The sequence below is a fragment of the Hemitrygon akajei genome, chromosome 6 (genome assembly GCF_048418815.1).
Source record: "Hemitrygon akajei chromosome 6, sHemAka1.3, whole genome shotgun sequence".
Classification (NCBI taxonomy): domain Eukaryota; kingdom Metazoa; phylum Chordata; class Chondrichthyes; order Myliobatiformes; family Dasyatidae; genus Hemitrygon; species Hemitrygon akajei.
In genome coordinates, this window is record NC_133129.1 from 133,426,564 (window position 1) to 133,441,105 (window position 14,542).

The 14,542-nt window shown below is 37.1% G+C and overlaps 1 protein-coding gene across 1 annotated transcript in view; it reads left to right on the top strand.

Annotated features, from left to right (window-relative positions):
* Positions 1–14,542, top strand: part of LOC140729846 (anoctamin-9-like) — a 146,814-nt gene that overhangs the window by 42,701 nt on the left and 89,571 nt on the right. Inside the window, exons 4-9 of the mRNA XM_073050056.1 lie at positions 1,799–1,887; positions 3,271–3,405; positions 3,841–3,937; positions 7,414–7,474; positions 7,935–8,017; positions 12,225–12,329. Of these exons, the coding sequence (XP_072906157.1) occupies positions 1,799–1,887; positions 3,271–3,405; positions 3,841–3,937; positions 7,414–7,474; positions 7,935–8,017; positions 12,225–12,329 (570 nt within the window). The remainder of the gene's footprint in view (positions 1–1,798; positions 1,888–3,270; positions 3,406–3,840; positions 3,938–7,413; positions 7,475–7,934; positions 8,018–12,224; positions 12,330–14,542) is intronic.

A 14,542-nucleotide genomic window follows, 5' to 3' on the forward strand; every position in this document is an offset into this window, starting at 1 on the left:
TCAGGTTATGCTCTGGGTTCTATTTTAGGGACATCTCTCCCTTTTGCTCTTTCTAAATTGCCGAAACGAATTGACAACCCGATAGTTAAATATACCTTACGTATATGGTTTCAATTTCGGAAATTTTTCGGGTTGACTCAATTCGTTTTAAATAGTCCTATTGTAGCTAATTGTTTTTTCCATCCCTCAATTATAGATCAAGCTTTTTCGGCTTGGAAAACGAAGGGTTTATTAGGATTTTCCAACTTATTTTTGGACAATTGTTTTATGTCTTTTGAGCAATTATCTAATAAATATAATTTGCCTAGATTTCATTTTTTTAGATACTTACAGGTTAGGCATTTTTTAAGTACGGTACTTCCTACGTTTCCAAATTTTGTGTCTTCAGATATTTTGGAGAGTTTGTTTGAATTAAACCCTTTTCAAGAAGGGCTTATATCAAAACTTTATAATATAATTATGAAGATACGTTCAGTGCCCTTTGATAAGACCAAAAATGATTGGGAAAGAGAGCTCAATCTTATTATTCCTATTGAGAATTGGGATAAAATTCTTCAATTAGTTAATACATCATCTATATGTGCCAAACATTCATTAATACAATTTAAGGTTGTACATAGGGCCCATATGTCCAAGGATAAATTAGCTCATTTTTATCCTTATATAAACCCTATTTGTGACAGATGTCAATTAGAAATCGCGTCTTTAACTCATATGTTTTGGTCATGTCCGCTTTTGAAAAAATATTGGAAAGATATTTTTGATATTATCTCTGCGGTACTGAACATCGATTTACAACCCCATCCTATTACCGCAATTTTTGGTTTACCGATGATGGACTCACTCCATTTATCTCCTTCCGCCTGTCGAATGATTGCTTTTCTCACTTTGATGGCTAGAAGATCTATTTTGTTGAATTGGAAGGAAATTAATCCTCCCACGGTATTTCATTGGCTTTCTCAAACTATGATATGTCTAAATTTAGAAAAAATTAGAAGTGCTGTATTTGATACTTCTATTAAATTTGAAAAGATATGGAGACCATTTATTCAATATTTTCATATGATGTAATATGGCCCTGTGCCAAGCTTATTGGTTTTTTCAGCTTTAATTGTATGTACGTTGAGAGGATCGGAGTTGACGACATTGATGTTTATGTATTCTTGTGAGATACTATAAACAGCCCTTTTTTTTCTCTTTTTCTCTAGATTTTTCTCTTTTCTTTGTTTTCTTTTTTTTCCCTTAGATATTAGATTAGTAGGTTAGTAATTTTGCATATATTTTTTTTCTTTTTCTTTTTTTATATATTATATATTATGAAATATCTAGATTTACCTTGTTCATATATATACTATATGGTTCATGTTTTGGGAAAACTTATTTATACTGTATTCATTGCTTATGTATTCCTTCATGTGTAATGGGAATTTGTATGTTTGTAATCCCTTTATTAATATATTAACTGTATTTTGTTCATAATATTTTTAATATTAATAAAAAGATTGAAAAAGGAAAAGAAAAGAAAATGCCACTGCAAGCACTGAATGCAGTAGACCACCATGTCATGTGCCTTACACGCATCCATGGAGACATGATGTTACCTCAAGATATTTATTCAAATTAGTTAGGCGTAACCTTCCCATATTAAACCATGCCAACTGTTGTTTTCCAGACAAATTTTTAAGTAACGTATGACAAGGGATCAAAAATGATTTTTAAGAAATTAGTTTAGTAAGAACTAAACATGCCAGAAAGAGTACAAGCAAAGATTTGTTCTATTTCATTTTGTTTTATTTAGGCAAACATTTGGAAGAAAGAACATATATTTCAAAATCAGTGGGCTAATTGGAAAAGCATATTTACCAAACAACCAATCAACCACATAAGGTGACTTACTAATGAACTTATGGATCATTGCTTTCAAATTGCAGCTTGTGATTTTTGCTAGAATCTTGAGAATAAGATCAAGTTGAATATCCAAGAACCAAGTTCTTTGAAATGGTAAAGAGAAGTGTTTCTAAAGGCAGGGATTTTCAAACATTTTGTTCCCAAGATGGGGAAAAAGAGCCAACCTAGTGAGCCTCTTGAGAAAATAAATTAGAAAGAATAGTGGAGGGATGGAATGGGCTAAGGGAATATTTCTGATGGTGTGAGGCCAGGGTTGCTGCTATGATATGCTGCTTTTGAAGTTATCTGGTTTTTTAGATTAATAAGAGTAGTCAAAGAGAAAACAAACAGGAACACGTAAATGCCATGAAGTGCAGCTCATAGTTCTTTCAGGGAACTGAAACTGAAGGATCAGACAGATGCTGGAGAGAGAAAAAGATCAGTGTAACACCCTGGAAAAGGCTTCACTGCTAATGTAATGGTCTTTCTGTAGAAGCAGTGTTTGGGTTATGGTTAGAGATAACTGGTGCTTTGTAACGTGAGCCATCCAATCAGGGGAGCAGTTTCTGTGTTGTGTGCCTGACTCTTGTGTGAGCTGGGATACTTTGTTCAGTGGGAGGTGAAGAGAGAAGACACTGGAGAGAACTGCACATGGAATTCAACCCAGTGGGGGACCGTGATTCGATGGAGCAAGATGCCGAGGTCTGTTGAGGATTGGTGAATGACTTTTGGAAGAGTTAAGCTCCAACTTGTGCACATTTAACTGTTTAATTATAATGGGTACTTTAGTTAAGATTCATAGATATAATTCCTTTAATCATATGCAGTGTACTGTCTGTTATTTCTTGGCACTGAGTTGTAACAGGGTAGCAAGTTACACAGCGTCCACACAAACCAGGGTTTGGGGTGAGAGAGCCATCCCAATCTTGTGGGTTTGGCAGGACCTGAGTGTGTATTTCCTAGTCTTACGCAGCCCAAGGAAATGGGGGTGGGGGGTGGGCGGTGTAGTTTCATCAATATTAATATAGAAGTCAGAGAGGAGCTAGCAGAGGGAACAACTATATTTTTAAAAAATCTAGTTGTAGAAGGTAGCTTCTGTCACAATAAAACAGATAAGCCAGTTAATTAAAGTTAGCATAAGGTCATTTGTGGCAAGCGAGTGAGCATTTAGAATTCTTTCAAATAAAGACCAGGACAGCATGGATTTTAAATTGACATAGACTTCAAATGATATACTTCTGGATTTTTGCTGTGATAAAGCACTATTTAAATATTCATTGCATTAAATATTTAAAAAAGCTAGCATTTGGCATAGGGAAAGATCAGTATGTTTAAATTGTTTTGTATTTTGAATAACTTGCATTTTTCTGGGTTTTTTTATAGGCTTTACTTTGGAGAGCGTCTTGCCTTGTACTATGCCTGGCTTGGTTGGTACACTATGATGCTAATTCCTGCGGCAGTGTGTGGTACTGTAGTCTTTGTGTATGGATTAATCACCTTTGGAAATAATCAAGTGAGGTACTGCTTCTTGGAAGATTTTTACCATACATATAATAATTACATAAATAATGTAATATTATAGATGTAATTGTATTCAATTGAAGCTCATATCCTTGCATTGTAACACTAAATTACATGAGAATAGTAACTTGAATTTTGGCAGTATTTCACAGTGGTGTGGATGATCCATAACATATAAACAGCTGAAGATAATCAGCAATGCAAATAGACTTTTGCTGCCCAATAACAATATGAACTATATAGTATCGCTGAGATGTAGTATGTGTAAGAAAAAAGTAGACAATTAGTGTTATTTCAGTGGCTTAGCATTGAATTATTGACTTGAATTTTGACCTATTGGCACTAATTTCTGAAGATTCTCCATTCTTCAAGAACATTACCTCAGAAATGCAATGAAAAGTTTTATCTGTTTTCTCCCCATTGGACCTACAGTAAGGAGATCTGTGATGCCCACACAACTATCATGTGCCCACTGTGTGATCAAAAGTGTTCATTTTGGAAGCTTTCCGATACATGTGTCTATTCAAAGGTAGAGTAAAAAAATTTATTTAAGATAATGAAATTATTTTGTGAAAGCTGAAAGAATGTCAATGGGAAATTTTTATTGTTTATTTTCTGATATTTTCAAATATTATTGGACTGGTGAGTACTTAATGTCAGTGCTTTTATGAACAGCTGAAAACTAATAGTTAACCCAGGACAATTGTATAGTTTGTCAAAATTGACCCAGGATTTTTGGTCACACCACAGACTAGGCCAGTATAGTCTTGTGTACAGTATTTTGCAGATAGCGGGCTGAGAGATGAGTTGATTGCAATATGAAAGGTCTTCAGGTGGCTGGAATCTTGACAGAATGCAATAGGCATTGGATGTTTCCTTTTGTGGGAAAATTTAGAACTAAGAGAGTACTTTTTAAGTTAATGAGTCTCCCTTTTAAGTTTGTGATCTGGTGAATTTAATTTTCTTACCTTTGGAGTCTTCCTGTTAGGATAGTGGAAGCAGAGTCTTTGCTTTTTATTCAGCTGTAGATAGAATCTTGATGGATGAGCAAGTGGCTGAGAGGTGACTGGGAGGTAAGTGACTGAAACAGAGATTTCATCAGATCTGGCTAGAACAGTCCAGTGACCTGTCTCTGCTCCTAATTTGTATGAATAGATCTGGATTTATACTCCAATTTAAATGGTGCTGCTAAAGGCCAGCAACCACTTACTGGTGGTTCTCAAATCAAGAATTGCAAATAAATACTTTATTAATAATGCTTTTTCCTTAAAAAATTATTGTAAACAATTACCCCAAACAATGAAGAAGTGAGCCAAAGTGAGGCTGATTCGAGGGTCAAAGCATGATTTGAGGGTTGAAGTGCGAGCAAGGTCGAGGCGTGTTTAAGAAGAAATGGTTGGAGCGATGTTGAGGCATGTTCAAGAAGAAGTAGTTGGAGGGTGGAGTTAGTGTGAGTGGAAAAGTTTCAGGGCCTGTCTACCTAAACTGCTAGCGAGGTTTGATCGACTTAAGTGATGGGCCGATTTGGAAAGGTTGGGTGTGGGCCGGAATGTGGCAGCAGGGTCCAAGCCCAGAGCGTATCGATGTGACAGGACCTAGGTCTTTGGACAAGGAATGACCCGATATTTGAATGATGTAGGTGCCGTGCCAGTTGGATTGAAAAAGCTGGGTGTCAGGACCGGAGGTGAGGATCGAACCAGTTCTGCTTGCTGCTCCGCTCTTTGCTGCACTGAAGCTGTGGGCCTGCTCAGACTTCTTGTCTCTGGGCTCTGCGACATTTTGCTCTGATGTGTGGTGAACTGTGGCTGTGGGCTTGCTTCTGCTGCTCCAGGATTCGTGTTTCTGGATTCACTTTCATTCTGAATCCTGTTTGCTTGCTTTTATTGTTTGCACGATTTATTTTATTTTCTCTCTGCACATTGGGTGTTTGCACTTTTTTAATGGGTTCTTTTGGGTTTCTTGTTTTTTAGCTACCTGAAAGGAGAGAAATCTCAAGTTTGTATAATGTATATGTACTTTGATAATAAATGTACTGTACTTTGAACTTTGGATCCAACCAACTCTTGGACTTGTCCCTTCCCCTGACAAATACAGAATGGATCTATACATGGAATATCCCAGGTGTTAGGATTCTAGAAGTGTTGGGGGAGGTGTAATGAGATCCAAGAATGCTTTGACAGAACATACTGCGGGGGGTGGAACTTGGTCTTGCATAAAATCTGTTGGGGTACTTAACACCCTTAAATGTCTCTAAGAATCAAAATTATTTAAAAACTACTTAAATTCATATAACAAATTTAAAGAAAGGACATAATTCTCTAAAAATTAAATTAAAAATATACAGAATCAATTACAATTGTTTAAAACATTAAAGTTAAAATAAATTTCATATTCTCTAGCTCAGAATCCCCATTCTAATCCTATATATTGTTTAATCTGGTGTAGGAATGGGGAGATAGTTTCCGTAATATGCTGAAGAATCTCAGCAAGGCTCTGTGGCTTGCCTCTCAGTAAGTCCCAGACTAATTGTAAGCTGTACAAGTTCAGGTTTGGCTTCCCTTGGAAACTGCTATTTATAAGACCATAAGACATAGGAACAGAAGTATACCATTCAGCCCATTGAGTCCATTCTGCCATTTCAACAGGGCTGATCCTAGATCCCATTCAACCCCATACACCTGTCCTCTCACCATATCCCTTGATGCCCTGATCAATCAAGAATCTATCAATTTCTGCTTTGAATATACCCACGGAGTTGGCCTCCATTCAGTCTGTGGCAGAGCATTCCACAGATTCACCACTCTTTGGCTAAAGTATTCCTCCTTACTTCTGTTCTTAAAGGTCACCCCTCAATTTTGCTGTGCCCTCTAGTTCTGGATACACTAACTAGAGGAAACATCCTCTACACATTCACCTTATCTAGTCCTTTCAACATTCAGTAGGTTTCAATAAGATACCCATGCATTCTTCTAAATTCCAGTGAGTAAAGGCCCAAAGCTGCCAAACGCTTCTCATATGTTAACTCCTTCATTTCCAGTATCATCCTTATGAATGTCCTTTGGACTGTCTCCAAGAACAATACTTCCTTTCTGAAATATAGGGCCCAAAAGTGTTAAGAATACTCCAAATGCAGCCTGAGTAGTGTCTTTAAAGAGCAAACACGAGGAAATCTGCAGATGCTGGAAATTCAAACAACACACACAAAATGCTGGTGGAACACAGCAGGCCAGGCAGCATCTATAAGGAGAAGTACGAAGGGTCTCGGCCCGAAACGTCGACAGTGCTTTTCCTTATAGATGCTGCCTGGCCTGCTGTGTTCCACCAGCATTTTGTGTGTGTTGTTTGAGTAGTGTCTTATGGCCAGAACAATTTGGTCCTTTATCTTTGCATTACAAACATACTAACTGACTTATTCCCTGCTTATGTCTTAACTCACTTTTAGCAAGTAGAAACAGTTTTAGTTATTACCAATTCTCTGGCACATTTTTCTTTCCTAACGTAATAATTTTTCTTCCTTTTTAATATGCTGAACTAATGCATCTGGATCGTGAATGTTATCCTTTCTCTTTGATTAGTTACTCATTTATTTCCCCCATTCAGTTTTATATGTTTTAATGGTCCTTTTTTTTGCTGTGAACAACTGAATATTTTTTATGATCCATAATGTATAAGTTGCTTGCATACCTTTGGTAGGCTGGTCAGAGAAGAATTATACTCTTCTAGCACTTCTCTGGTTGATCTGTAGTCAATTAAGTATTCTAGATTAGATCTGTTGTCATTAAACTAAGATGATAGCATCACCAATTAATTGATTCTCAGTGTGGAAGTTTTGACAGATGAGCAAATTCAGTTATCATCTCAAGTCTATGATGTTACAATTGGTATGTAGTGTTTTAGACTTTTAAAAATATATTCTCATTAAACAGGTGCAAAAAGAAAACTTACAGTTACAATTCAGAATTATGAGTGACCAGTGCTAATAAGCAAATTCTTATTTTTCTACAGATTACAGACCTCTTTGATCAGGAAATAACAATTTTATTTTCAATGTTCATGGGAATCTGGGGTATGTACACTTCCTTTGACATAGCAATGGCTATTTATTTTTCTGTTGGCAAGGCAAAACCAGGCATTGATTTGAGTGATATCCATGATGACACCACAGTGAACCTGATTTAGTATGTACCAACATCCAGAGATTTAAACATTTAGATAGGTGCAGGCAACACACATCATTAGAAAAGCCAAGGCTGATTTTTTTGTTTTTGAAACCAAGTATGTTCTTTCTCTTATTAATCCCACAGATGAGATCAAATAACTCAACATGAGGTCATAATTTTCTAGTCTGTGATTTGCTGTCACGGCACTTTCCATCCCAGAGATCTATTCATTTTGGCAATAGCAAATTATACCACAAAATATTACCTGCTCCTACTTAACATTTACTCTTACAACAATCTTTTAGTATTATTATAGAATCCTAAACATCGGTAACCTCAACAAATATTTTTTCTCTCAAAATGTAGCCACTATATTTCTGGAGTTGTGGAAACGAACCAGAGCAAGAGTCATCAGTGACTGGGATTTGTTTCATTGGGATGAGGATGAGGTAATCTGTACTGATTTACCTGCTGATAGCTGTGCACAATTTCACTAGATTGAAGTTTGAAATTATGCATAATTGCCTAATCGACAGTAAGCTGTTCAGTTGCAAGATTAACCTGTACATTCTTTCTTCCCTTATAACTATTATGTCCCTTTTTCATACGTAATCTTTGCATCTACTAATTGCCTCAAAGGAAATCAGAATTGTACTACAAAGTGTGCGCTATCAAAACTTCAGTATTATTCAGCATTGTTTCTCAATTCAAATTCCTCTAAAAGTAATATGATAGTACTTTTCCATCCTTAATAATTTGTAATGTGACTCAATGATTTTCATATTTATAATTTCCTTTGCTTATTTACCCTTTTTAGATTCGTATTTTCCAGGTAAATTATTTTTTCCAAGAAGCTATTTTTAACTGCTTTAAAAATATTTCCCAGTTATATATGCTTTGGTGATTTTGTTTCTAATTTGTCGCAGACCTCCTTTGTATTAGTACATTCATGAATATGTTCAGTGCACAAATTTAGAAATTGATTTTGTTTCTGAATTTAAAACATTATGTACGGATTTCCTTTGGTTAACATTCCCTTAGTTATATCTCTGGATAGTAATACAGCCTTCAAAGATTACGGGTTATGCATAATATTGCAGTATCCAAACAGCATGCTCTGCATTAATTTAAAAATATAAAAGAAATTTGATTTTTAATTTTAAATTAAACTGAAAATAGAAATTTCTTACAGATGAGGAATGCTTTAAAAATCAAATAAAATAAATTGTAATTTGACAGCACAATATTATCTGTATGTAGCTACTGAAAATTATGAATTTAATTTTGCTTGAATTACTTGAATTTCATTTCAAACTGAAAATGAAAGAAAAAAAATTATTTCTTGAGTTTCAGTTTGTTGCATATGTTTGGCCAAGTTGCCAAGAGTTAAAAACATGTGCTGATCAACTGGCAGGAGTGTGCACTGAGATCTTTAAGTTGTTTTGGCAGACTGAGGTACTGACCTGCTTAAACTGCCTTCAATTGTACCAGTGCCCAAGAAGAATGTGATGACCTGCCTGAACAATTATTGTCTAGTAGTACTTACATCCATAGTGATGAAGTGTTTTGAGATGTTGGTGATGAAACATATCAAATCTTGCCCAAGAAGCAACTTAGAACTGCTCCAATTTGCCTACTGGTGCAACAGGTCCACAGCAGATGCCATTTTATTGGCTCTTCACTCAACCCTGGAACATCTGGACAGCAAAGATGTATACATCAGGATGTTCTTTATTGACTACAGCTCAGTATTCAGTACCATCATTCTTTTAAAACTGATTAATAAGCTCCTTATAAAAATCCTTGTGCAATTGGATCCTCAATTCCTTCTCTTACAAAACCCAGTTAGTTCAGATTGGCAACATCTCCTCCACAATCGCCATCAGCACAGCTGGGAAATGGTCGTGGTGAGGAAGTGAGTCGCTCGTGGCTGGTCTATTCCCCTTCTAAAAGGTCTGCATTTTGTATCTGTTGTCTTTTCTATTCCCGGTCAGACCATCAGTCCTCATTGGAGCAAGAAAGTGGATTCAACCAGTGGAAAGCACCTGAAAGGATTAGCGTTCATGAAAATGCCAAGAATCATCGGGAATGCTTCACGCAGTGGAAAGAAATGAAAAGAAATTTAGCTGGAAATAGAGGAGTTATTGATGCGGTATTTCAGTCATAGTTGAGAAGGAAAAGCAGAAGTGGCGTGATACCTTGACGAGAATCCTTCACTGCATAAAATTCCTTGCAACTCAGAACCTGGCTTTGCGAGGACACAGGGAGTCACTTCAGCTAGATGGTGACTCCAATGTTGAAAATGTCCTTGCCTTACTGAAACTACTGGCCATCTTTGACCCTGTCATAAAAGAACACCTCACTCATTTGGAAAGTCATCCTGGATCCACGTCTTATCTTTCACCAGGGGTCCAGAACGAATTCATCCACATGATGGGATCCACTGTTCACCAGAGTTAACTGAGAAGCATTTGTAAAGCCAGGTACTGTGGTCTCGTCTTCGGCTCGACTCCTGATCAGGCACACCATGAACAGATGTCAGAAGTAGTGAGGTATGTGGAAGTTCATTTTGAGAGGAAAACAGTCCGTGTTAGAGAGTTCTTCCTTGGTTTTATCCAGATAAGCCAGAAGGATGCTAAGAGCTTGGTTGAAGACATCTTGAAACAGTTAGAGAAGGACGAACTAGAGCTACAAGATTGTCAATCACAGTTCTATGACAACGCTGCTGTGATGGCTGCACACAGAAGTGGTGTTCATTAAAGAATAAGTGAGAAAAACAAACTGGCAGTGTTTGTGAATTGTGACAATCACTCACTCAACTTGGTGAGTGTACATGCAGCCAAGCAGGATATAATGATGGTCATGTATTTTGGAACCATTGAAACTCTCAACGTGTTTTTCTCTCGTTCAACACAGCGCTGGGGAAAACTCAAAAATGCCGTGCCTGTGGTTGTTAAGTCGGAGTCCGAAACCAGGTGGAGTGCAAGGACAGAAGCAGTGAAGCCCGTCAACAAGTACCTTGAGGAAATTCTTCAAGTTCTCCAGGACATGGTAGACAATGAAAACGAGACCAGTGAAGCAAGAAGTGACACAAGGCATGTTGTTATGATTTTCTGATTTTGTTAGGATTTTGGAACAAAGTACTCATTCGCATTATATTCAAAAGAGGCTGCAGGATCCTAGCATGAACTTCCATGATGCTGCCCTGGATTTGAAAGCCTGCAGAGATCATTTTTATGATGAAAGAGAAGTGTTGGTCAGTGAGTCACTCAAAGAAGGAGTCAGTCTCTGTCAAGAATGGAATATTGAAGTTGAAAGACATCAGAAACAAAAGAAATGAATGGCTGATGAGAACTCAAGAGATGCTGGGTTAACATCTAAGGAGGAAATGGAGAGAGTCATGAAGGGAACACTCGACACTTCACAGACCCTTCACTCATCTTCACAGAGAAATGGACGAAAGGTTTGCTCGTTTGCACGACACTGACGCCAAGTTTGGGTTCCTTCTCGATGATACTGTCATTACAGCGCCGACAGTGACGACCTAAAGAAGAAGTGTGAAAATTTGGGTGAATTGTACAGCTCTGATGTTGATGGACAGCAGCTATATGAAGAAATTTTGGATTGTAGAATATTGCTATCAAGGCGGGTCAACATGAAAATATCAAGACCTGAAGAGCTTCTTGAATTTATTGTTGAGTACAGAGATGAGAGTGTCTTCCCCAATCTTCATATTGCTATTCAGATAATACTAACCATCGCATTTTCCATTGCCAGCTGTGAGAGATCATTCAGCAAGTTAAAACTAATACTTTTGTATTTGAGAGCCTCCATGGGTCAAGGCAGACTCTGTGATCTTGCTCTGCTGAGTATAGAAAGAGAAGAAACTGAAAAAACTGACTTTGATCACATCATAGACCAATTTGCATCAGTGAAAGCAAGGACAACGTGCAGTTGTAATTTTCATGTAGTGCCATAATTTGTTAATTAAAAAATTAATGAGCTTGACTTGTATTTTTGAGCTGATATTATGGTAAAGTTATCTAAAAGATGGGTGTCAGATGTTTGGACAGGGGTGCAATTTCAGTGCTTGCCATAGGTGCTATTTTCAGTAGATATACTCCTGCATCTACATGAAATGCTGTCACAGGAAAACAGTATCTGTTATCAATGGCCCCCACCATTCAGAACATGGTCTCTTCTCACTGCTGCCATCAGGAAGAAGGTACAGTAGCCTCAGGACTCACACCACCGGGTTCAGAAACACTTACTAGCCTTGAACCATCAGACTTTTGAACAAAAGGGGATAACTTCACTTACCCATCATTGAAATGTTACCACAACCAATGGACTCATTATGTCATGTTCTTGATATTTATCTATCTATCTATTTATTTATTGTCTTTTGGGCAATGGTTGAACACCTAAGTTGTTGTGGTCTTTCATTGATTCTGTTATAGTTATTATTCTGTGGATTTATTAAATAAGCATGTAAGGAAATTATTCTCACGGTTGTACATTGTCCCATATATGTACTTTGATTATAACTTTACTTTGAATTTTTGAACATTGAGCTTTATTTTTTTGAACCTACCTCCTTAAAAACTTCAATGGACGAAGAGAAAAATCCATTATAAAATGATTTATTTTATACAGGAGGAACTTGCTCTTGGGCTAATATACAATCCTGACGTACCACCGGTAAAATACCACTATTCATTTGTACAAAAAGCAGTAGTCTTGTTCTTGGCATTTGTTCTGGTAAGTGAACCTTATAATAAATTTCTAAGTTTGCTGACACATATTAAGTCAATTAATGCCTTACTAAGTTTTCTGAAAGTTTGTGGCTATGTGAAAATGAACCAGTGTTACATTTCACCTTAGAAATTACACCTTCAGTCACAGCTCAACTAGAAGCCATTGAGTTGCAACAGTAAAAACATTCTAATGAAAGAGGCTGACCACCATAGACAGAATGGTATACAGCTCCTGACCTTTCTCTTGCTACCTTTGCAAAAAGGTAGCATGAGAATGTAGGAATCCAACACTGTGGATCTTGTCATAACCAGTTAAATAAGGTCATTCAACTCCTGTGTGCTAAAATAAGTTGTCATGCTTCCACTTGAAGACATGCTCATACTTTTACTGTTATATAACCATATAACAATTACAGCATGGAAACAGGCCATCTCGGCCCTTCTAGTCCATGCCGAACGCTTACTCTCACCTAGTCCCACTGACCAACCCTCCATACCTTTCCTGTCCATATACCTATCCAATTTTTGTTTTAAATGACAATATCAAACCTGTCTGTACCACTTCTACTGGAAGCTCATTCCACACAGCTACCACTCTCTGAGTAAAGAAGTTCCCCCTCGTGTTAACCCTAAACTTTTGACCCTTAACTCTCAAGTCATGTCCTCTTGTTTGAATCTCCCCTACTCTCAATGGAAAAAGCCTATCCACGTCAACTCTATCTATCCCCCTCATAATTTTAAATACCTCTATCAAGTCCCCCCTCAACCTTCTACGCTCCAAAGAATAAAGACCTAACTTGTTCAACCTTTCTCTGTAATTTAGGTGCTGAAACCCAGATAACATTCTAGTAAATCTGCTCTGTACTCTCTCTAACTTGTTGACATCTTTCCTATAATTCGGTGACCAGAACTGTACACAATATTTCAAATTTGGCCTCACCAATACCTTGTACAATTTTAACATTACATCCCAACTCCTATTATAAAGGCCAGCATACCAAAATCCTCTGATTTATAAAGGCCAGCATACCAAAAGCTTTCTTCACCACCTTATCCACATGAGATTCCACCTTCAGGGAACTATGCACCATTATTCCTAGATCACTCTGTTCTACTGCATTCCTCAATGCCCTACCATTTACCATGTATGTCCTATTTTGATTATTCCTACCAAAATGTTGCACCTCACACTTATCAGCATTAAACTCCATCTGCCGTCTTTCAGCCCACTCTTCTAACTGGCCTAAATCTCTCTGCAAGCTTTGAAAACCTACATCATTATAGACAACATCCACTGCTTTACCCTCGTCAACTTTCCTAGTAACCTCTTCAAAAAATTCAATAAGATTTGTCAAACATGACCTTCCACGCACAAATCCATGTTGACTGTTCCTAATCAGACTCTGTCTATCCAGATAATTATATATACCATCTCTAAGAATACTTTCCATTAATTTACCCACCACTGACGTCAAACTTACAGGCTGATAATTGCTTGGTTTACTCTTATAACCCTTTTTAAACAATGGAACCACATGAGCAATATGCCAATCCTCTGGCACCATCCCTGTTTCTAATGACATTTGAAATATTCCTGTCAGAGCCCCTGCTATTTCTACACTAACTTCCCTCAAGGTCCTAGGGAATATCTTGTTAGGATCCGGAGACTTACCACTTTTATATTCTTTAAAAGCCCCAGTACTTCCACTTCTTTAATCATCATAGTTTCCATAACTACCCTACTTGTTTCTCTTACCTTACACAATTAAATATCCTTCTCCTTAGTGAATACCGAAGAAATTGTTCAAAATCTCCCCCATCTCTTTTGGCTCCGCACATAGCTGTCCACTCTGATTCTCGAAGGGACCAATTTTATTCTTCACTATCCTTTTGCTATTAATATAATTGTAGAAACCCTTTGGATTTATTTTCACTTTACTTGCCAAAGCAATCTCATATCTTCTTTTAGCTTTTCTAATTTCTTTCTTAAGATTCTTTTTACATTCTTTATATTCCTCAAGCACCTCATTTACTCCATGCTGCCTATATTTATTGTAGATCTCTCTCTTTTTCCGAACCATGTTTCCGATATCCCTTGAAAACCATGGCTCTCTTAAACTTTTAACCTTTCCTTTCAACCTAACAGGAACATAAAGATTCTGTACTCTCAAAATTTCACCTTTAAGTGACCTCTATTTCTCTATTACATCCTTCCCA